This window comes from Carcharodon carcharias, chromosome 2 (genome assembly GCF_017639515.1).
Source record: "Carcharodon carcharias isolate sCarCar2 chromosome 2, sCarCar2.pri, whole genome shotgun sequence".
Classification (NCBI taxonomy): Eukaryota; Metazoa; Chordata; class Chondrichthyes; order Lamniformes; family Lamnidae; genus Carcharodon; species Carcharodon carcharias.
This window is the reverse complement of record NC_054468.1, coordinates 25,897,691-25,923,185: the sequence shown is the minus strand read 5'-3', so window position 1 is coordinate 25,923,185 and position 25,495 is coordinate 25,897,691. Positions and strand designations below refer to the sequence as shown.

Genomic DNA, 25,495 nt, shown 5'->3' with positions numbered 1-25,495 from the left:
CTGAAATGATAGGCTTCCAATAATAACACTTACATCTATCTTAATCAATCAAATGCAACAGTAACATAAAATATTCTTGCTTATAAAGCTACATTGTTATTGTCCACACTTACGATGACACATGCCACAAATACAGGGCCGATCTGGTTGTGTGATGTCACGTGAGTTCTGGGAATGAGGGTTCTGGCCTCTCTGCTCTTATGGCCTCGGCCATGGCATTGTGTGCTAATGACTTACATTTTGGACCGGTCCGCATACTACTTTGATGACCACTGCACTAACCAACCAACCTAAGTCAGGATAATTGGCAAAAGAACCAGAGGTCGTATGAGGAAAATTTTGTTCCTCTATGCACCGAGTTGTTCTGATCTGGAATGCAGTGTGATGCCTTAAAGGACAGTGAAGAGATATTCAATAAAAACTTTCAAAAGGAAAATGGATAAAGGCTTGAAAGGAAATCGTTTTGTAGGACTATGGGGGAAAAAGCAGGGGACTGGGACTAATTGAATAACTTTCAAAGAGCTGGCACCAGCACAGTGGGCTGAATGGCTGCATTCTGATGTACTATGTAATTCTATGATTTTAACATGAAACAAACAAGGTTTATTAACTTGATACATTAAGGGGAAATATTATCTGGTTTAAAATGATCAGAGAGGAATAGTACAAAGACCTTTGTTATAGATTATAGCTGAACCAAATATGAGGGCATGAGGATGCAGTTAAGGAAGATAAACTGAAAAAATATATTTCAGTTCAAATGAAATGTTTATCCTATTTTTCTCCCCACAAATTCTGTCTGAGCTACTGTGTATTTCCTGCATTTTCTGCTTTTAATGAAAAAAAATATTGACAGATAGAGGTAAAACAATAGTGGGTGATATTACAGGAAGACCAATAGAGTTAAGAAAAAACATGTTGCATTGAGAAAATAAGAACCAACCAGCCAAAAACTGAACTCAATGAGAGGTGAGATCTAAAGAAAAAGACACATTGAAAGTGTATAAACAATAAGGGAGGAGATCACAAAAGGGAATGACCAGGATTTGCTGGGGAAATGTGTGAATGATGCATGCCATTGTTAATGTGCAAATTGGTCAGCAAATTGTGGTGAAGTGATAATTGTGCATCATCACAAATTGTTAGTCAATTTGCACAATTACAATGCTAGCTTTGCAAAATCTCCCCGTAATTATTGTGAAGTTGTTATATTTGCATATTAGTTCCCATTAAACTCGCCACAGGAAGTTAAATCTAGTAATTAACAGAGCAAGTAACTGAGTAGCGCTGAAAAACAAGACATGCTGTCAAAGCTTTTTGTCTTGAACACATTAGGACAGTTTGCAAGAATACCAATAGTGAAAGGAACCACAATTTATACTGCATAAGAAAAGAATGCTGATTGGTTGGCAAGTGGACTCTGGTAGAGGCATTGCCGTTGGAGAATGCAACATAAAGCTTGGGGGAACTGCCATTCCCTAGTTCATTCCCCATGGCAATGCCTTGACCAGAGTTGACCTGTCTGATTTGAATTTGAACAAAAGCTTGACAGTCAGCTGCACCTTGGTGCATTCTCCATTGACATGCCTTTATCAAAGTCCAATTGTCAGCCAAACAGCATCCTCAATTTGTTAAATAATCCTGTTTTCAAAGAATTACACTGACAACCAATTTCTAATTGCCAGCTGGGCTTGCAGTGTGGTGCATTTGTGTGTACTGAAAGCTACAGATATTAATACACAGGGCCCTGCTCTCTGTAGACAGAAAGAACATTTACACACATTGCACCTGTTTCAGCTAAACAAAATAAGTGACAGCCATTCGCTGGTTCATTTCCCAACGTAATGTCTTGACCAGTCAGTGTCAAGTTGCCTGGCTTAAATTTCAAACAATGCTTAACAGTCAACTGTCAGTCATCATCAACTCGTGCATTCTCCATGGCAATGCTACTACCAGAGTCCGCTTGCCAACGAATCAGCACTCTCTTCTCATTCACTATAAATATGTTGTTTCCCCTACATTGGTATTTTCTTAGCAATTGTCCTGATGAGTAAATGACAAAAAGCTTTGACAAAAAATGTCTTTTTTCAACAATAATCAGCATTCTTTTCTCATGCGGTATAAATTGTTGTTCGCTTTACAATTCTTCTTGCAAATTGTCCTGATGAGTGCAAGCCAAAAAATTTTGATAACGTGCCTCTTTTCTCAGCAATAATCAAGTTCTGTATTACCAAATGACTAAGAGTAATTGTTTTATGACAATTTTAAATGACTGCTATTCAATCTCTCTAGCTCAACAAGTGAATAATTAGAAGTGTAATATCTCATTGTTTTATGTTGTGAAGTTTTGTTGGAGATTTTAAGGAGTCAATTTTAAAATGGAATTACTTTTCTTGTCTCTTTTCACTCAATCCAATCTTTCTTTTCCTCAATATATTTGCCTTCTGTACCTGATTTGACGTTAAATTCATCGAATCTAATTCACAATCCTTCTCAGTCCTTATTCTGTTGATTTCTCAATTGGTCAATCTAATTAGTTAAGAAAACAGAATCTCGGTCCCATCATTCACTAAGGTTCCACATGCCCTGTTGCCCGTTTTCAGCTCTCAATTTCAGCAACTTTGTGGGTCAAAAATCTTTGAGCTGAAGGATGTAGGAACAAATCTAAATAACAGGACCAGACCTCCCTGTCGCTTGCCATTTCAACACTCCACCCTGCTCTCATGCCCACGTCTGTCCTTGGCTTGCTGCATTGTTCCAGTGAAGCTCAATGCAAGCTGGAGGAACAGCAACTCATCTTCCGACTAGGCACTTTACAGGCTTCCGGACTGAATATTGAATTCAACAATTTTAGATCATGAACTCCCTCCTCCATCCCCACCCCCTTTCCATTTATTTCCCCCTCCTTTTTGTTTTTTCCAATAATTTATATAGATTTTTCTTTTCCCACCTATTTCCATTATTTTTAAATGTATTTCCACCCATTGTTTATCTCTACCTTTTATGCCCTTTTAGTATTATTTCACCCCACCCCCCACTTGAGCTATATGTACCTTGCCTGTCCTGTCTCTACTCTTAATTAGCACATTCCTTTAGATAATATCACCACCTTCAACATCTCTTTGTTCTTTTGTCTACGACACCTTTTGGTTATCTCCACCTATTACTGACTGCTTGTTCCTAACAAACCACACCCCCCCCCACCCCACCCCCTTAAACCAGCATATATTTCACCCCTTTCCTATATTTAACTTGGTTCTGTTGAAGGGTCATGAGGACTCGAAACGTCAACTGTGCTCTTCTCCGCCGATGCTGCCAGACCTGCTGAGTTTTTCCAGGTATTTCTGTTTGTTTTTGTTCTAAATAACAGGGCATGTTGTGACATGCCCTTCTCCAGCAAAATCTGCAGCAATGAGTTTGGGAAAGAGTTTAAAAAGACAAAGCAAAGAAGAAATACAAATCATTAAGACCAAGAAACAGCAAAAGAAATATTAAAGTGTTCAATAGTGTTCAATCAGTAACAAAAAGGAAAATTAAAATTGGGATAGGGTGACCAGTAGATAAGCAAGATAAAGTCATGGGAAATGAAACTGATGCTGAATACTTTACCTTATTTTCAGGAGATGACACCAGTAGAAGAATTCAAGAGGGATATTACACCAAGTTAATGTACAAGGAAATGTTATGCAAGACAAACTAGCCAAATTTGAGGATAAGACCGGAGTATGTAACGAGGATAAGACCAGAGTCCTAATGGAATAGAAATTGGGGAGGAAATAATAAAGGCAGTAGTATCCATATATAAAAATTCAATAGAAAAGGGCATAGTGCTAAAGGACTGCAAATGTAATTCCTGTCAAACAGGAAGGCAGGCCCCAGGGAACTAGTCAGCTCAATGTCACTGGTAGGAAATATATTAGAATCTCTGCCAAAAAAAAATATGTAGAGGTGAAGAATAAAAAAAATCCACATGATTCTCTAAAAGGGAGGTCACTTTTAATCAACCTTAGGGAAATCTTTGAGGAAATAACAGAGAGTAGACAAGGGCAATGCAGTAGACAAAAACTTGTAGGAGGCATTTATTAAGCTTCCATATAAGAGACTCATGACAAAGATCAGGGTGTGAAGAGGTAGCAGAGTGGTTTAAAAGTTGGCTGATGGAAAACAGGGTTGAGGTTTAGGGAAGTTTCCAGGACTGGCAGAAAGTGGGAAATTATTTCACATTTGGATTTGTGCTGGGACCATTGTTGTTCACCACATAGATAAACAATTTGGACTCAAGTGGTACATTACCTGTTGAAAGTTTCGGGAGGAGAAAAGTGTCTGCTGAAGTGAACGTAATCTTAAAAACTGGAGAAAGGAAAAATTTAAATTGAAAAGGTTATAAAAATTGACATCATAAATCAGCAAGATTTATGCATATGTGTAAACAAAAATGAGCAAGGATAAATTCTTTTCTCCCCCTCAAATATTAAAGGTTAGATGCAAAGTGTATCACAACTGCCCTTGAGATATGTACAAATACTCGGGCTTAAAAGGAATGTACTGTGAAACACTGCTGGAGTAAAAACAAATCGACCTAAACCTCAGTTATAGCTTCTCTACTTGAATTCTTATGGAATTTTACATAATTTTTTGTGTATAATCTTTTAATATTTTATGTACATATATTTTAAACATAGCCTTGTGAAGCTAATTCTCTAGAAGTTCTTTAATTTTATGTGTGAAACTTAAATACCTAATTCAGTATCACATGAGATGAAGCTGGAGACAAGGCAATTATCATTAACTGGAAAATAAGAGTTTTGTAATTTGATCAGAACCCTTGGGTAGCAACAACCGAGAATCTCTTAATTTGAGTAGGTAGGATACATTTGTGAACGCCTTCTCACTGCTCCCACTTCCAAGGATTTCCAAAGTATGTCTTGAACGAGGAAAGGTGTTTGCTTACACATTTCACTCTATTCAGTTGTGCAATGGGCAAATATGTTGATTCCATAAATAAGTTTTTAACTTTTCTCTCCACATTCATCCAATCTAGAAACTTGTCTGCAGCCAAAATCAGAATATTGTGAACTGTGTTATCATTGCCAGAAACTCATGGTTATCTGCCATTTTAAAGGACCAACTGTCCCAATGTTCAAACATGGACAGGAGTCCTTAAGATGGGAAGGGAATAATATCACTGAAAATCAAACTCCACCTTGTCAAAAGAAGGTAAGTAATCAAGACTATAAGTCTTTAGCAGGCCAACAAACATTATTACATCCAACAGGCAAAATACTGCAGATGGTGGAAATACTTAGATTAGGCAGCATCTATGGAGCGAGATAATGCAGCTCATTTTGCAGCCCTGCAAAGCTGCCAATCAAGCTTACAAAAAAACATCTGCTCCATCACCAGCTATTTCTTCATCACTGTAGACTGCTCCAACAGTTCCACCAATTCACTGCATGCCACAAAGCATTACAAAATCTGCACACATTAAGCATATAATTCCATTTGCTTCACACTCATTCAAGGGGTGTTTCTTTGAATACCTGGGTCAGAATTATAATAGGAAACTGTTTCAAGTGTTTACAAGGTGAAAATAGCTGTTGCAATGTCAAGGCTCTTGACAAGCTTGTTATGACATGGAAGGTGATGCGTGCCAGGCAGATCAAATCCACTAGGGAAACTTGATCATGCTATCACAACGGTTTTGCAATTTATATTTATATTGAGATGCGTGCCCTGATTCAGAAATAATAAGTCCACCAAGACTTTAGAGACTTGGTAAAAAAACTAAAATTAAAATATTTATTAACAAAGAAGATTTCAAGCACAAATATAGGTCTACCAATTACTACTACAATAACTCCTAAAATCCCTAATTAACCTGGTTCCCAGTTACACCCCCTTTAAGGCAACAGTTAAAATAGATTTAAGATTTTAAACAGATCCAGCAAATTAGCACAATACGCTGGACAGTGGAATTCAGAGTCGCTCTCTTCAGCTTCGGTTTCTGTAGACTGCAGGTTTACGTACAAATACTGGAGGCTTCACCCACTTCTGTAGATCTCACATAGCCTCATTTTCCTTTATATGTAAATTCCATTGTTTCCATGTCTTTGGAACTTTTATCTTTCTCATAATATAATCTTTTCATGTTGCTACTCATTAACCTCTTTGAAATTCAAATCCCTTCATCTATCCAAAAATACAAATTCCCTTTACACCTTCCATGCTAAGACCCCAACCATGTTTACTCATTAGCATATTAAAGACATTTCTACACGTTACTTCTTCTGATAACTTCAACTTGCAGTCTGCTTGGCTACAAAATGTAATTAAATCACACACAGACAGAAAAACACAACCCCCATAAAACTACTTAACAATAAAGCAGAAAAATATTATGAAAATTACTATACCTTCATGACAAGATACAGACTAAGGAAGCCTGACAAACAAATGAAATCACTGCATCAATGCTTAACTGACTCTCTACACATTGTTTCAGTACTTAAACCCTTCTATTCAATGTACTTATGTCAAGTTGTGTGTCATTTGGAGGAAGGCATGTTCAACCAGTATAGAATGGTTAACCTATCCATATGCTCCAAAGGATGGTAACCAAATGCGTTGGGAATCTCCCACAGGTCTGAGAACTGTCTGGAGTAAGACCTTGAAACTTCTAAGTCCCAATTGCACCTACTCTGATTTTTAAGTCTTGAATCCAAAATATTTAATTTCTTTGCATGAAGGATGCTTGATAAAAGCGAAGTCTCGTACCTTGAAAGATGCATTAATTTCTTTATAACCCAGAATAGGAACTTTTTTTGCCTGAAATGCTTGTGTAGCTTGGTTGATTTTCTAGCAGTCCTGGTTTTAACTTTTGTTAGTGTTTTAAAGCATTTCTTCATTCCCACCCTGATCTGACCGAGTTTTTACTTTGCTTAAGCAAGCTTTGAAGATGAGATATATAACCAGGATATGCAAGGAACTGGATGATTTAGAAAGAACACATTCCCATTTTAAGAACGTCAATAGCTCCTCTTCCAAGTAGTTTGGCAACAGTTCTTGCAAAGTATTAGCTACAAATCCTATCTTTCAAGAGCATAGGCCATCCAGACAAATATTAAATCTGAGCCACTTGCTGTTGGATAAATTACACAAGATTTGACCAGACTGTTTGCAACCTTGGTGTCCTATTTTGCATAAAGCTGAGTTACCATTCACATATCCTCTCCATCACCAAGACAGTCTGCTTCCACCTTCGCCACTGCTTTTATTACCTCTCCACTCAACTATTCCAATGCTCCCTTGGTTGGTATCCAACCATCTGCAAATTTCAGCGTATTCAACTCCGCTGCCTGTATTCTGACTCACACCAAGTCCCACTCACCCATCTGCTCACTGACCCACATTGGCTCAGTCCAGCAGCACCACAAATTTAAAATTCTCACCATTGTGTTCAAATCACTCGATAGCTTTGCCCCACTGTATCTCTGCAATTTTCTCCTGCCCTACAACTCTGAGAACATTGCAATTCTGACCTCCAATGCATCTCCGATTTTCATCACCACCTCTGGCCGCTGTGCTTCTGTTGTCGAGGCCCCAAGCTCTGTAATTTCCTCCCTGAACCTGTCTCCCTTTTAAGATGCTCCTTAAAACCTACCTCTTGTCACCTGTCCGAATGTCTGATGCATTTCATTGTCAAATATTGTCTGCTGTTGGTCCTGTGAAGCATCTTAGGACATTTTACTTGAAAGATGCTATATAAGTTTTTGTTCATTTGTAAAATGACCTGTGACTTATACCCTTCTGTTCCAAATATCCAACGTCTTGCGCCCCTTTCTTAGCAGATAGATGCTTTTTCTATATTTCACCTGTACTTAGAATAACTACAAATCTCCAATTAGGGAGCAAACAATATTCTTAGTGTCCACAGGGCTTCTATAAAATGTATGCACCCCACCATGATTGAGAAGCATTTTTTCACTTATGTAAACCTGCCATTTCAGTCCATCTACAGAGAATGACAACATATAGCTGTGGTTTGGTATAATGATTCAGTCCAGGGTGTCAAATGCCACTCCTTTTTGGCAAATAATACTTTGCACTCACAAACGGCTGATGGAAAAGTTATAATTCTGTTGCTAATTGAAATTGATCAGACCGTTAAAATACTTGTTTATTAAAAACACAAGAAATATTTATTTTATGTTTTATGTTTTATTTTACATGCCAATGTAAACCAAGGTTGTGAACATAAAAAGATATAGAAAATCTGGTCAGAAACACTCAATTTCAGATAGTACAATCCTGTACAAAAATATTTTCAAAAATTATTTTGTTCGATTTTTACAACCAACCTTGAACAGGCACAAAAAGTGGTTCCGTAAAAGTACATTTCAACAAATGCGCATATTTTTCTAACATTTCATGTTTATAAACTTCTAGAAGAAACCATGACATACATATTGATTAACAGGAGTTGGTGTCATCTACACTAGAAACAATGGAAACTGTATGCAAAGGAGGACAATGAAAATCAAAATAACAACAAGACCAACTCAACACTCTTTGACTTCAGCATCAACCACCATCCAGTAAGTTAATGGAGTAATTTCTCTACATATCTGAATGGAGGTTGTATTTCATTTCTTTTAAAGATACAGAAAAGTCTTCGCTCTCACTCAAATGCAGAGGGGCTGTACAGTTGAAAGGGGACCTCACTATACTTCAGAATTCCACACAGTTTTGCTAGGTATAAAATGGACTCTGTTCAATCTTAATGGAGTAACTTAATGATAAGCTTAACAGAGAAAATCATACTGATCCCAACGAATGTCCTTTAAAGAAGGAAATCTGCTGCCCTTACCCGGTCTGGTGTACATGTGGCTCCAGACCCACAGCAATGTGGCTGACTCATTAAAAAAAATGCCCTCTGAACAAGGGCAATTAGGGATGGGCAATAAATGCTGGCCTAGCTGTGACGCCCACATCCCATGAATGAATAAAAAAAAAAGAACTGTCTGGGTCACCAATGTGTGCTTTTTATTTTCAAAAGCATCAATACAAGTCAGTTTGTAATACAAATTCGTTAAAATAGTACAAGTTGACAGCATACAATGGGCTCTGGTCTCAATCAGGTAATTGAAGTTCATTCCTTTTGAGTCCCTCTCCTGTTCACATAAACGATCCATTTGTCTTATCTTCGTAAGTCTCTGGGATATCCATAAATTTCAAGTCATTTGGCTTTCAGCATGGACAATTTTTAAGTCATGTTTTACTATATCAACAGTTTCCTACTGCATACTTTGTCAGGTTTCTATACATCTGATTTCCTGTTCCAGTTAAATCTTACATCCTCCACAAAATTGTCTTGAAAGCTTTTAATTCCTAGCCCAGTATTTTTAAAAAAATAATTAATTTACTCCTTAGATTTGCACTGCACTCAATCAGAAGTCAGAAATCAAAATTCTCCGTTTTTCCTTTATCTTGGCTTCTGGAATTGAAGGAGAATACTAGATCCTTTTGATTTTCATGATGTGGTCTCCTTGATAAGAATATATCATTCTGTTCATGAAGTAAGTCGTCAAAAGACATCACAACTACAAAGGTGTACTCGAGCGATATAAAACTGATTTCCTAAAACATTTGCAACTTGTGCTGGGGATAAAGATGCCACAAATCAAGGAGCTACCCCATAAATTACATATCTTGCTTCTTCCTTATACCAGATTTCCAGCTTTTTGTGAATGTTTTCACATGTATGGAGCCCAGCCCAGGTACATTTGACACAGGAGGTTTACATTTGTTGCTTCCTGAATAAGGTAGTGAACATGACCTTCAATGGATAAAGGTAAACCCTTCACCTTATTTCTTGTCTTAATCACTCCATGTAGTCGCTTTTCTATATCTTGAACATGGGTTTTGGCCTAAAAAATAAATCAACACTTCAAAAGTTAAGACACTAACTGTTTCCCTTTTTAAATTCAACTGAGGTTTACTGACATTTAAAATCAACAATCACTCTTCTATGACAGATCACACCAACAATATCTGATGTGCTTTAATCCCAAGAGTGGTTACATTCATTTGAAAAGGGAGTATCTTCCACCAGCTTGCTCCGAAATGTCGTAAAAGGGAAACAGCTTTACTGGTATCATCCCATGTTAGCACAATTTACACATTCAAGTTGTTCAATAGGTACTTAGAGAAAAGAACACTCTTGCTCAGCATGGCAAGTCCTGTGGTTCTACTTCAGCAATATCAAACTGCTGTCCTCTGCCTAGCCTAATCAGACCTTCCTTTTACCAAATTGAGAAGCCAAGGAAAAGGGCCAAGGTCCACAATGAAGGACACCAACAGGGTTGAAAGCGTTAAAGTCAAGATAAATCAGGAAGCAGTGATTAATTGACGTCCAGTTTGGGTTTTTAAAAGCCTTAAGATTTCAGACAGATGGTGATAAAGAATTAACATGATTTTGAGGTTTTCATAAGAGATTGTGTGATGAATTTTGATTTCAACACGTTAAATTTGCAGAAAAGAAGAAGCATATGTAGGGAATTTTTCATGAAGCTTAGAAGGCAATAGCTCTTCTACCCCACTCCCATCATTTTATCTGGTGTCCCCCAAAGTTCTATCACTGGCTCCCTCCTATTTCTCATCCACATGCCAAACCTCGACAACATCATTTGGAAATACAGTGTCCACATGTACACTGACAACTCACAGCTCTACCTCACCGCCACCTCTCCCGACCCCCACCCCCCACCTCACTGTTGCTAAATTGTTAAGACTGTCTGACAACCAGGATTGGATGAGCAGAAATTCCCTCCAATTAAATATTGAGAAGATCAAAGCCATTGCCTTCAATCCCCACAAGTTCTGTTCCTTAGCCACTGACTCCATCCCATTCTGGCTACTGTCTGAGCCTCACCGAGACCATTCACAACCTTCGTGATCAGACCACAACTCCACATCAGTACTAAGACTGCCCATTTCCACTTCCAAAACAATGGACGATTTCACCCCTTCTGAGCTCATCTGTTGCTGAAACCCTTATCCATGTCTTTGTTACTTCTAGACATGACTATTCCAATGCACTCCTGGTTGGCCTCCCACATTCTACCCTCTGTAAATTGAGGTAATTCAAAACTCTGCTGCTTGCATTTTAAGTCGCACCAAGTCCTGTTCACCCATCACCCTGTGCTCGCTGATCTACATTGGCTTCCAGTTAAGCAACTCAATTTTAAAACACTCATTCTTGTTTTCAAATCCTTTCACGACCTTGCCCCTCCCTATATTTTTAATCTCCCTCAGGCCTAAACTGCCCCAACTTTGGCCTCGAGAGCATCCCTGACTTTAAACATTCCAGCATTGATTGCTTATCCATCAGCTGCCAAGCTCTGCAATTCCCTCCCTAAACTTCTCTTCCCTCTTCACTCCTTTAAACCTACCTCTATGACCAGTGAAAAAATCTCCTTTTGTAGCTTGGTGTCAAATTTTGTTTCGTAACAGCAGTGTTAAGTGACTTGGGACTATGTTATTATCTGAAAGGCGCTATAAAAGTAAATAAGCTGTCGTACTATAAGAACACCAGCAAGAGCTCTATCTATAAAATAGAGATGGGGAAGAAAATTTGAAATGGATAGAGGTTCAAGGTTGTAGATTAAAATTCTACAATCCAATCTAATTATACAAGAGGGATGCTATCTATTCTCATCTGAGGACTGTAAAAATGTTCCACCACATTTAAAAACAAAGTCCCAGCTACCTTTTTCTGAACAAAAGAAGGCTTCTCTGCAGTTAGGAGTATTGGATTAAAATGTGAGTGTGTGACAGGGCAAAGATAGAGAGTGGAGGGAGAAAAAGTCAGAGAATTCTGAATATTTATTATACCACAAGGAAGACAATATTCTTTCACTGACCTTTTCATTGATTACCTCCCCAGTTTCATTGGGTTGTACTCTTGCACTTCCTTTCACTGGCTTGCTCCACTCCACCAGTGGGTCATGCAGGAAAGTTTTCAAAACACTGTAAGACAAATAAATGTTTGCTCTGTCAATAAGGACACCAACAAAACAGAAAAAAATTAAAATCAATATTTTGTAATGAAACCTTATGTCAGTAGTCAAAAATTACATGTGAAATAATAATAACTACAATTTAATTTATCCAAGAACTGATGCTTTACCTCATTAAAGGCTCTCGTTGATCACGCATTAACCTCAATGTCACTTCACAGGCTCGGCGGAACAAACCTTCTGTTCCCATAGGGCCCATGGCATGGACCATATTGTGGGTTAGACGAAAAGGGACAACTTCTGGAACATCAAAGGTCTCCCCCTAAGAAAGTGAGAACATTTTTTCAACCACAGAACAATCACAAGTTTTGTTTCCTCAATAGAGTTGCAGCAATTGGAAAGAGAATCTGGACAGACATAATTTTCGATTCAATGCTGCAGCATTCCTTTTGTCGAAAAATTAGCAGGTATAAACTGAGAGACTTTTTAGTCGACTACGCAACAGGTTGGTGGTCCAAAAAGCACTGCACAGATAATGCAAGATGTATATTGCAAACCAATATACTTTAAAACAACAATTGAAAACTGGTTTAGACATAAACTGCTTCCTCTGTAGAAAAAGTGATGGGTGTGTCACTCTAGTCAACAGCACCCTAAATCTTTCTGAGAAGTGTGCCACAACTGAGAGTGGGCTGCACATGATTTAAGTGTCCCAGATGTTGCAGCTGTATTGATGGCAGAACTGCCAGCATTTACTATCATTACAACTGTGAAACTGACAGGAACTATGCCATTCACATGTATGTGGCTAAACATGGAAATCCAGAAGTTGTTGTAAGCAATTCCCTGTTCCTCCACAGGTTATGTTGAGGTCACCACGGATGGAAACCTTCTAGAATCACTTGAATTGATGTGAACTTCAATTTTTATACTATTAGTCTCACTGAGAAAACTATTGAATAAGTAACATCTTGTTGGTTGAAATGTAACTGGACTTTTAATGGTGTACTAAGTTCAAAATTACTGCCGAACAACCTCTCTGATTCTGGAAAGCTAGCTATGTCAAATTTCATTGTAACAAAACTTCGCAATTTTCAATTTTTTTTTGAAGTTTATGATATTTCAGCTTCTATCTTCATCCCTAATGTATGTCCCAATATTTATCTCACTATCTGTAAAATGATTGGAAAGTGAAGGATAATCAAGTGTTTTTTTTTCTTTCTGGTTTGCTGACTATGATGATTCTTTGATGTGGTTGGCTACTTAGCTTGCTTGATTGATTACATCACTGTTGCTGGAAATCTAGAAAGCCTCTGGAGATGCCGCAATCAATGTAACATCAAGAAAGGGGAAATCCATGGCACAGAATCACGAGATCTTTTAGTCAGCTTTTTTCGAGGTCAACAGCAAGCATCGCCACTTCACTGCTGACTGTGAAATCCATCCCAGTCACTTTTTAGACAACAGCAATCATTTGCATTTTTATAATGTAGTAAAACATCCCAATGCATGTCACAGAAGTGTTATGAAAAAAGTGGACACCAAGCCAAATATTTGGACACACCATTGCTATCAGACCAGAGGTTGAAGTCTGTGTTTGTGTGTGTGCGAGATTTAATTAAGCCAGGCAGAGATTAATGTAGTTCTGTCGAAGGGTCATGAGGACTCGAAACGTCAACTCTTTTCTTCTCCGCTGATGCTGCCAGACCTGCTGAGTTTTTCCAGGTAATTCTGTTATTGTTTTTGTGTTAGAGATTAATAGGGGACAGGTTGTCTGGAAAGGTTAAAACTTGAAAAGGATAGGGGTGCTGGGTTTGAGATACAAGTAAATAGGTTTGATCTAACATTTGCATTTTTAGATAAGTTGAGTTTGTTTGAATATCAAAAGAAGTCAGATGTAGCAAGGAACATATTTGCATCTTGCAGGAATTTCATAGGTGAACAGTAGTGGGGCTATTATGTTTTATTGACCCGAAAGCAAAGACAAAATAGAGACATGAAAGATTTTATATTTGGAAGGGTTTGAGTTTCAAAGAGGTGTGAGAACAAGGGAACTTGAGATGAAAGTGAAAAAAAGGTACTTTAGAGTTACTGTGGACTGCTTAGGGTAGCTGTTGTGCTATAACTGTTTGAGTTGTTGATAGCAGCTGCAGCTGAGTTGGGAGCTGTAAGCTCTGGGCTAGGAGAAGATGCAGGTTTGATTCAGCCATCCAGTCAAGTCAGAAAAGTCTTGGGCTGCGACAAGCAGTTTTATTCTAAAGTTTGGATTCCACAGCAGAGTGGGAGAGAATTGACAGATCATGTGCCTCTATTAAATATACAGCAGTTTGCCCTGGGTAATATTACTGGATTATTTTTTTTTAAGAGTTAAGCATCCATAAGGGAGTGTTGCTTGCAAAGTGTTTACTTGGACGTCTAACCAAGTGGAGAGTCTTTTTGGGGGAATGTTTTATAACACTAACCTTAATTGTGGAACTGTAATCTTGTGTGCTCAAGTTTTCTTTTATTCTTGTTAATAAACTTTTAAAATTTTGAAATCCCAAAATGTAAGTGTTACTGGACTTCTTACTGCTGAGGTTGGTACGTTGTCGTCTTGTTTTCAGAATACAAAAAATAAGGGTATGGCCCATAAGCCAAGTTTCCCTCTGGGATTTGGTTTGTGCAGCAATTAAGATCAGCTGTGGTCATAACAAAACACACTTCTAAACAATACGAGTGAAATTCAATACATAATTCAGCCACCAAAAGAGCACTAACTGAAAGGAAGGCAAAGTCAATACAACTGCCTTTTCAAACCTCTTGCTCATCCACAATATACCACAAAGCCTCTATGCAGCCAAAAGGTAGAAAGTCAGAGATACCTGAAACTGAAATTTTGCTGTCAAAGCTGAAAAGTCACTCAGAGATAGAATCTTTAGTTACTACTGGTCATAATAAAACACGACTTCTCTTAACTTAAGGAGTAATCATGATTGAGCTGATTGTGGCCTCAACCCCATGTTCCAACACCCCCGATAACCTTTGACTCCCTTGTTAGTCAAGAATCTATCTACCTCTGCCTTAAAATTATTCAATGATGCTGCCTCCGCTGCCCTTTGGGGGGAAAAAGAGTTAGGGCTAGGGTTAGGAGCTACGATAGTGGTGTTTAAGAGGCAGCTTGACAAATACATGAATAGGATGGGAATAGAGGGATACGGACCCCAGAAGTGCAAAATGTTTTAGTTTGACGGGCAATATGATTGGCGCAGGCTTGGAGGGCTGAAGGGCCTATTCCTGTGCTGTACCTCGCTTTGTTCTTTATATAAAATCCAGAACTTGTTCACTTTGGCTTTCTGACATTAGAAATAGGAAATAAAGTACATGTATGTTTCCTATAGAAGATGAATGTTAGAAAATAATCAGTCACCTTATTGAAAAGACAGTTGAAGTCCACATGAACACATTCGCCTGTTAAAGAATCAAACAAAATGTTTTCTCCATGACGATCACCTAAACCCAGAATGTAGCCAACCATTGACATCACAGCAACAGTGCGACAGTAGGCTGATCTACTGCTGTACCTAATTGGAAGGGATTTGAAGATTGAAGTTTCAAAATAATACAACACATCTATCAGAAAGCATTATGGTCAACTATACATATGATGAATGGCACAAGTTAGAATTAAGCACCATTATGAAATGTTAATTATTAACCTTACAAGCATCATAACTTGATAGAAGTAAGTCTCTTTTGTGGTTATCTAATCCAATGGGCAGTTATCCCATGACCCTCACTGAAAACATACAGTAATTAATCTATTGTTTATAACCTCACATTTGTCTTAACTTTTGCCTTTACTGTGACTGATCCTTACAACCAAGCTAACAATTGCTCAGACTTCTATGGTAACTGAATATGACATGATCACACTATATGCCCATTCCCCTTTTCCAAACCAATCTACTCCCACAGAGAGTCATAAAGTGCACTAAAGGAGTTACCTAAGAATGGGGGTGAAAACATTACTAAACAGATACCCTGAATCCCTTAACATTGTAATTAGGAAAGCAGAACTCCATATTGTACTACCAAATTTACGAAACTGACCATGATGTTGGATCAGGGAATGTCCTAAGGAACCATTCATGAAAGACAGCAGGGTGACGTGGCAGAAGCTGTTGTTTAAAAACAGATAATTTCTCCTCCAAAGGTGCTTGCTTTGGCAGCAAGCATTGACGCAACTCCTTACCAATCATGTAAACACCTGTAACAAACCACACAAAAAATATAGAGTACCAGGAGCAAAAACAAAACCAAAGCCAATATTCAAAACATGAACTTTTATCAGTTTAGCATTACGTTTAAAGAGATATTCGAGGTACATTTGGTTATCATAAGGAACACTGTCAAATATGCTCACTGAAATTGTCTTAAAATTAATGATTTAAATAATTAAAACCAGAATAACCCACCAGATTTAAGTGGGTGAGGTCATACTTCCACTTGCCTCAGTTGTACTTCCACTTGCCTCAGTTTATCAGTTCAGTTAAACAGCTAGGTAGAATGCTATATTAAACTACATTCCAACGCAGTTGAAGGACAGGAAAGAAATGGGTGGAAGACTGGTATTGGTCTTGAATCAGCCCTTCAGTCAGCAGACCATAAAAGTAAACAAAAACAAAAATTGCTGGAAAAACTCAGTAAGTCTGACAGCATCTGTGGAGAGGAAGACAGAGTTAATGTTTCAAGTCCGTATGACTCTTCATCAGAACTAAAGAGAAATAGAAATACGGTGAAATATAATCTGTTTAAGGGGGGGTGGGACAGGTGGAGCTGGATAGAGTGCCAGTGATAGATAGAGGCAAAGGAGAGATTGCCAAAGATGTCATAGACAAAAGGCCAAAGGGGTGTTAACGGTAGTGATATTAGCTAAAGGATGTGCTAATGAAGCACATTAAAGGTAGAAAGCAGGATGAGCAAGTGACAGATGGCCCTAGTGGGGGTTGGGGTGGGGGAAAAGGGATTGAAATAGGCTAAAAGGCAGAGATAAAACAATGGATGGAAATACATTTTAAAAATAATAATAGAAATAGGTGGGAAAAAAAAAAAATATATAAAAATTATACAATAATTATTAGAAAAAAGGGGATCCAAAAGGGGGTGAGGATGGAGAAGAGAGTTCATGATCTGAAGTTGTTGAATGTTAAGTCTGGAAGGCTGTCAAGTGCCTAATCGGAAGATGAGGTGCTGTTCCTCAGTTTGCATTGAGCTTCACTGGAACATTGCAGCAGGCTAAGGACGGACATGTGGGCATGAGAGCAGGGTGGAGTGTTGAAATGGCAAGCAACAGGGAGGTCTGGGTCATGCTTACGGACAGATCGAAGGTGTTCCGCAAAGCGGTCACCCAGTCTGCGTTTGGTCTCTCCAATGTGAAGGAGATCGTATTGGGAGCAGCAAATGCAGTAGATTAAATTGAGGGAAATGCAAGTGAAGTGCTGTTTCACTTGAAAAGAGTGTTTGGGCCCTTGGACGGTGAAGAGGGGGGAAGTAAAGGGGGCAAGTGTTGCACCTTCTGCAGTTGCATGGGAAGGTGCCGTTGGAAGGGGTTGAGGTGTAGGGGGTGATGGAGGAGTGGACCAGGGCGTCCCGGAGCAAATGGTCTGATGGGGGGTGTGTTTGTGTGTGTGTGTGTGTGTGTGTGTGTGTGTGTGTGTGTGTGTGTGTGTGTGTGTGTTTGTGTGTGTGTGTTTGTGTGTGTGTGTTTGTGTGTGTGTGTTTGTGTTTGTGTGTGTGTGTGTGTGTTTGTGTGTGTGTGTGTGTGTGTGTGATGGGAAGATGTGTTTGGTGATGGCATCATGCTGGAGTTGGTGGATATGGCAGAGGATGATCCTTTGAAAGCGGAGGCTGCTGGGGTGATAAGTGAGGACAAGGGGGACCCTATCATGGTTCTGGGAGGGAAAGGAAGGTGTGAGGGCGGATGCACGGGAGATGGGCAAGACATGGTTGAATCCCCTGTTTACCACTGTGGGTGGAAAACCTCGGTTAAGGAAGAAGGAAGACATGTCAGAGGAACTGTTTTTGAAAGTGGCATCATCAGAACGGATGCAACGGAGGCGAAGGAACTGAGAGAATGGGATGGAGTCCTTTCAGGAAGCGGGGTGTGAGGAGCTATTGTCGAGGCAGCTGTGGGAGTCGGTGGGCTTGTAATGAATATTGGTGGATTTCACCAGAAATTGAGACAGAGGGGTCAAGAATGGGAAGGGAAGCGTCAGGGATGGACCATGTGAAAATGATGAAGGGGTGGAAATTGGAAGCAAATTTAATACATTTTTCCAGGTCCAGATGAGAGCATGAAGCAGCACCGAAGCAGTCATCAATGCACCGGAGAAAGAGTTGTGGGAGGGGGCCTGAGTAGGACTGGAATGTTCAATGTTCCAGTGAAGCTCAAGACAAACTGGAAGAACAGCACCTCATCTTCCGATTAGGCACTTTTTCAGCCTTCCGGACTTAACATTGAGTTCAACAACTTCAGATCATGAACTCTCTCCTCCATCCTCACCCTCTTTTTGATCCCCTTTTTTCTAATAATTATTATAAATATTTTAAAATATATATATTTTTCTTTTCCCACCTATTTCTATTATTATTTTTAAAATGTATTTCCATCCATTGTTTTACCTTTTAGCCAATTTCGATCCCTTCCCCCCACCCCAAGCCCACTAGGGCCATCTGTCACTTGCTCATCCTGCTTTTTACCTTTAATGTCACCATTAGTACATCCTTTAGTTAATATCACTACCGTCAACACCCCTTTGACCATTTGTTTATGATATCTTTGGCAATCTCTCCTTTGCCTCCACCTATCACTGGCCCTCTATCCAGCTCCACCTGTCCCACCCCCCTTAAGCAGCTTATATTTCATCACATTTCTATCTCTCTTTAGTTCTGATGAAGTGTCATATGGACTCGAAACGTTGACTCTGTCTTCCTCTCCACAGATTCTGTCAGACCTGCTGAGTTTTTCCAGCAATTTTTGTTTTTGTTTCAGATCTCCAGCATCCGCAGTATTTTGCTTTTATCTTGACCATAGAAGTAAACTGTCAGAACTCCGCAGACCAGGTTGTCGGTCAGAGGATATGTATTTAAGGGGAGACCAGGGGTGAAAAATAATGATTAGTTCAAAATCTTTCAATCCCGCAGTTTTGCACTAGAAGTTAGAGTACCAGACGTAAGTATAATCCTCCTCACATTTTGAAAGAAGTTAAGCCTATGCACACAAATAGCAACTTGCTGTCACCCACGAGCAAGGGTTGTAATTATATATGGTCACTTTCCTTTTAAAGGTTTATACCCTTGTGCTGACATTTAAGGCAGGATATTCTCCCTCTATTTCTTAGTCTTGTCTTAAACTGTATTCTTAAATTTCTGACCAAGATCTTCAGGACAACAAATTACAACTGGTTTGTTGTTTTGGCTGACAACACAGGGTACAGCTAGTCTATAATCTAGTACAGTGTGAGAAAGGACAGAAGATTGGTATAGAGTAGATTTTGGAACAGGACACTGAGAAGGAAGATGATATGATTGATTTGGTTCATTAAGCATAATAAACTGTGATGGTCATATAGGTATGTTAAACAAAATGTTACTGCAGTAGCAAATTTCTAAAGAGATGTGTATAAAAGAGATAAGTTGACAATCAAACACATTATACACATAATTACACACCAACCAGAGATAGTCCTGGAATGATAACGCACAGCAAGAACAATTCAATCCATCATGCCTGTGCCAGCTATCCAATTAATCCCTCCTGTCTTTTCCCATATCTGTGCAAACTTTGCCCCTTTAAGTATTTATCCAATTCCCTTTTGAAAATTATTACTGAATTAGCTTATTCCACCTTTTCAGGCAAAGCATTCCAAATCATAACAGCCGAATCTAAAAAACAATTTCCTTCCCGCTGCCTTGTTACCCAGGCCGAGGTGAGAGAGAAGGTGACTGATACACCAGAAGAACTTACAATTGACAGGAAGGAGGTGTTGGAAAGGCCATTTTTACTTAAAATAGATAAGGTGCCAGGACCAGATAAGATGCATCCAAGGGTACTGAGGGAAGTGAGAGTGGAAATTGCAGAGGCACTAGTGATAATCTTCCAGTCTTCCTTAGACACCCTGGAGAAGTGCGAATGTTACACCCTTGTTCAAAAAGGGGAGCAAGGATAAAGCTGGCAACTATAGGCCAGTCAGTTTGAGCTCAGTGGTAGGGAAACTTCTGGAAACTATAGTACGGGATAAAATCAATAATCACTTGGACAATTGCAGGATAATTAAGGAAAGCCAGCATGGATTCATCAAGGGAAAATCATGTTTAGCCAACTTGATGGAGTTTTTTTGAGGAGCTAAGAGAGAAAGTCGATAAAGGAAACGATGTTGATGTGGTGTATATGGATTTTCAAAATGCATTTGACACAGTGCCAAACAAAAGACTTGTGAGCAAAATTCTACGTCATGGAATAAAAGGGAAAATAGATACTTGGATACTAAATTGGCTGAGTGACAGGAAACAAAGTATAGTGATAAATGGTTGTTTTTCAGATTGGAGGAAGGTTTATAGTGGACTTCCTCAGGGTTCAGTGTTGGGATGCTTGCTCTTCTGGATATATATTAATGACTTAGGCTTTGGAGTGCAGGACATGATTTCAAAATTTGAAGATGGTTCGAAGATTGGAAATGTTGTCAACTGTGATGGGGATAGTCTTGAACATCCAAAGGACACAGACATGTTGGTCAATTGGGCAGACGAATGGCAGATGAGGTTCAATGCAGAGAAGTGTAAGGTGATTCATTTTGGCAGGAAAGGTATGGTGAAACAGTATAAAACAAAGGGAGAGCCTCGAAAGGAGGTGCAGGAACAGAGGGACCTCAGTGTATACATACATAGGTCATTGAAGGTGGCATGGCATGTTGAGAGCAATTAATAAAGCATATAGGCTTTATTAACAGGGGCATTGAGTACAAAAGTAAGGAGGTCATGTTGAATTTGTATAAGACACTAGTTAGGCCTCATCTGGAGTAACATGTCCAGTTCTGGACATATTTGAGGAAGGATGTGAAGACATTGGAGAGAATACAGAGGAGATTCACTAAAATGATTCCCTGGATGAAGAACTGTAGCTATGAGGATATCTTGGAAAGGTTGGGACTGTTTTCCTTGGAGAAAAGAAGGGTGAGAGGACACTTAATAGAGGTATTCAAGAAGATGAAGTGTATGGACAGGGTAAATAGTGAGAAACTGTTCCCACTCAAGAGACATCAAGAACTAGAGGGCACAGATTCAAAATAGTTTGCAAAAGGAGTAAATGTGAGGTGAGGGAAATTTTTTTCACACAGAGGGAGGTTTAGAGTCTGGAATAAACTTCCTGAAAGGGTAGTGGAGGCAGGGTTAATCGGGGTATTCAAAGGGAATTGGACTGCTACCTGGAAAGAGAGAATGTGCAAGGTAATGGGATAAGGCAGGGGAATGGGACTAGGTGGAATGCTTTTTTAAAGAGCCAGTGCAGACTCGATGGGCAGTGTAAAGATACTCTGATATTGGGTGTTTTACTAATTACCTTAAATCTATGTCCTCTATTTAATGGTGCTAATGTTATTGGCAACACTGACACCATTTTCAATTCCAGATTTTATTAATTGAATTCTAATTCCGCCAGCTGCCGTAACTTGAACCCCGTTACACCCCCCCCCACCAACCAGAGCATTCACCTGGGCCTCACTTACTCTAGCAAAGCTGTTCATGATTTTGAACATCTCTATTAAATCTTTGCTCATGTACTAAGAAGACCAATGCTATCTTCTCTATCTCCCCACACAACTTAAGTGCCATATCTCAGGTACCATTTGGGTAAATCAGTTTTGCACATTGTCTAAGGCCTTGACATCCCTCCTAAAGTGCGATGCCCAGAGTTAGACACAATACTGGTGAAAGCCAGTGTTTTATAAAAATTCAGCATAATTTCCTTGTTTTTGTATTCTATGCCTCTGCTCATAGAGCCAAGGATGCCATACGTTTGTAGAGAGAATGGCATAGTGATAATGTCATTGGACTGGTAACTCAGAGGCCCAGGCAAATGCTCTGAGGGGACGGTGTTCAAGTCATGGCAGCTGGTGGAATTTGAATTTAATTAATAAAATCTGGAATTGAAAGTGGTCTCAGTACTGGTGACCATGAAACTATCACTGATTGTGGTAAAAAAAACCACCTGGTACATTAATGCCCTTCAGGGAAGGAAATCTGCCATTCTTACTTGGTCTGGCTTACATGACTCCAGATCTACAGTAATGTGGTTGACTCTTAACTAACCTCTGAAGTGGCCTAGCAAGCCCCTCAGTTCAAGGGCAATTAGGGATGGGCAACAAATGCTGGCCTTGCCAGCGATGCCCACATCCCATGAAAGAATAAATTAAAAAATGATTTTTTAACTGCATTCCTGCCCCTCTCCTTTAAAATTGTACTATTTAGCTTAAATTGCCACTAAATGTGGCCCTTCATAGTGAAACTAATTTTAATATACAAAGTACATAATTTGTAATTTATATATTGTATTCTCCATGTATCATAGCACATTTGGATTACAATTTATCAAAGGTAACAGTATCTATTTATTGGGACTTCAACAATATGCAGTTATATGTTCAATCCTTGCCTTTCTCTTTGTACAGCTTATTCAGAATGTGTCTTAAGCCAGCAGTGTTGTTAACCCACTCAACCAGACCACACTCTTCATTCAGAGGAATGACTGCATATGTTCTGATGTGAAGCTCCCTCCTGCGAGACTCTGCATCTTTTCGTAAACACTGTCAAAAATCAGAATGTCCAGAAAGCTTATTATTCAATGAAGTACAAACAATAATGTGGTTATTAATATAAGATTGGGGGGGAGATAATAGCATAGTGGTAATATCACTAGACTAATATTCCAGAGGCCCAGGCTAATGCTCTGGGGACATGGGTTCAAATCCCACCACGGCAGCTGGTGGAATTTAAATTGAATTAATAAAATCTGGGATTGAAAGCCAGTCGCGATAATGACCATGCCAACTCTCGTCAATTGTTCTAAAAACCCATCTAGTTCACTAATGTCCTTCAGAGAAGGAAATCTGCCATCCTCACTCAGCCTGGCCTACATGTGACTCCAGACCCACAGCAATGTGGGTGGTTGACTCTTAAAATGCCCTTTGAAATGGCCCGGCAAGCCAGTCAGTTCAAGGGCAATTAGGATTGAGCAACAAATGCTGGCCTTCACATCCCATGAAAGAATAAAGAAAAAAAATTATTGTCAGCCTGCTATTATTGAAACAGTAGGCTGCATCAGTTTCGAAATCAAAGATAAAGGTAGTGATTTTCAAACTTTTGTGTGTCAGTGACTGTTGAATTGCTGACATGCTCCTGGTGACTGTGAACTCAACGACTGAATGTTATACAGCTAAAGAAAAACAGTGTCAACAATATGGAAAACATTCTTTTTGAAAAAACTCAGCAACAGAAATAACAGACTAGAAAGTTAATAAATACAGAAACCTGATGATTTTGAGGACAGTCTGTAAACCTGTGGAAAACAGTATGTGATAAGGTAGTTTGGTCCAAGTGCAGTTTACTTTCATATACCCTACCCAATTTATTTAATTTCCAGAAGGAGCTAACCAAAAACTAATAAACTGCCCAAGGAAGTAAAGCTCTGAAGTTTCTCCTTTATCCATCTCACCCAAGATAACAGAACAAAGCCCTAGCAAATTGACCTAACATTATAACCTACATTGTTCAACCCTGGCCAGTTACAATTGACAGTTAACACCCTCAACTAACTCCCTATACTAAGTAAGCTCCAAAGCAGCAAGCCTGGTATGGATGAAGGCAATTGAGTTATGTAACTATGGAGGATTTGTAAGACTATTGGGTTCACACAAACCAACTCATACAGAACTTGAGTATTATATGATGAAAAAGCTATCTGTTATAAAATTGAGTGTATAACGTGCCCAGACTAAAAACCACATCCCTATTTGTAAACATAAAATAATCTACAATTAAATAAAGGTTAGAGCTTACTTTATTTAGATAGTTTCAAAGTTCATGTACTAACCATATAAAAAGTTTGCTAACACTGCACGCGATATAACTTATCCTCTGAATACTTAAGATTTCCAAATGTGCATTATATTAAGTGTACAAGTTACTTCAATTTTCCAAAAACCATATCAGCTTTTCAAATACTGCACCTTGTTAATTAGTGAGTTAAATTCCATGAGCCGACAATCCTTCCTCAGGTCGTCTTTGGGTTTACACATCATAATGTAGGATTTTCCATCAGAACCCTTAAGATTGATTTTCTTTGGCTTCTGAAGAGAGGCTAGAATCTCCACCTATCACAAGGGAGGATTGAAAACATCTGGATGCAGTATTCAATATTCCTGTATTAAAATTCCATATCTTCACAAAACAAGCAATAATACAGTGGAGTCCCAATATATCAAAATGTTGGTATATGAAAAATTTTGACAGATTTCCAAGGCCTAGGCATCAAATTGCATAAGATTAAAGACCCACTTTATAACCTACCTCTTCAACCAATATTTTGGTTACTTTTCCCAACATTTAAAGAGATTTACAAAGAGGCTGTAGCACAGAAATAGATCATTTGGCCTAACAGATATATGCTGGTGTTTATGCTTAATACAAGCCTCCTCCCAACCCTCTTCATCTAACCCAAACAGCACTGCCTTCTGTTTCTATTTCCTGTGCTTATCTAGCTCCCCCTTAAAAGTATCTATGCTATTTGTCTCAACTACTACTCTGGTAGCAAGGTCCACATTCTTACCACTCTTTGGGCAAAACAGGTTCTTCTGAATTCTCGATCGAATTTTTTTGGGGCTATCTTGTATTTGTGTCTCTGATTTTGGTCTCCCTTACAAGTCGGAAAATATCTTATCATACCTCTTCATAATTGTAAAAACCTCTATTAGGTCATCCCTCAGCCTTCTCCTTTCGAGAGAAAAGAGTTCCAGCCTAATCAGCCTTTCCTGATAAATGTATCCTCTTAGTTCTGCTATTATTCTTGTGAGTCTTTTTGCATCTTTTGCAGTACCTCTATATCCTTTTAAAGACACGAAGTCCAGATACCTTTTTGATTCGGTCCATTTTAAAAAAAACCTGGTTACACCTCCCTGAAGCACCCAGGGAATTTTTATTTGATTAAAGGCAATATATAAATGTGGTTTTGTTATTGGATTTAATTTAATACAACAACTTGCGTTTACACATCATCTTTAACGAAACGTCCATTAATTCCTTAATTCCTTTAGCTCCTGAGCTGAGGTTAAGTGGGTGGGGGAACAAACCAGAAGCCAGAAGAATCCAGGGAAGTGGTGCAGGCATTGAAGAAAAAAAACTTTGAAGATTGGTAGAGTTTCATTAAGAGACAGGGACCTGGAAGGTAA

The 25,495-nt window shown here is 38.9% G+C and overlaps 1 protein-coding gene across 1 annotated transcript in view; it reads right to left on the bottom strand.

The window, feature by feature from the left end:
- Positions 1–8,206: 8,206 nt before the first annotated feature.
- The window catches only part of atr (ATR serine/threonine kinase), a 103,918-nt gene continuing 86,629 nt past the window's right edge, over positions 8,207–25,495 (bottom strand). Inside the window, exons 41-47 of the mRNA XM_041175621.1 lie at positions 24,278–24,421; positions 22,705–22,855; positions 16,107–16,263; positions 15,424–15,577; positions 12,188–12,339; positions 11,922–12,027; positions 8,207–9,926 (exon numbers count right to left, since the gene is read on the bottom strand). Of these exons, the coding sequence (XP_041031555.1) occupies positions 9,753–9,926; positions 11,922–12,027; positions 12,188–12,339; positions 15,424–15,577; positions 16,107–16,263; positions 22,705–22,855; positions 24,278–24,421 (1,038 nt within the window). The 3' untranslated portion in view covers positions 8,207–9,752. The remainder of the gene's footprint in view (positions 9,927–11,921; positions 12,028–12,187; positions 12,340–15,423; positions 15,578–16,106; positions 16,264–22,704; positions 22,856–24,277; positions 24,422–25,495) is intronic.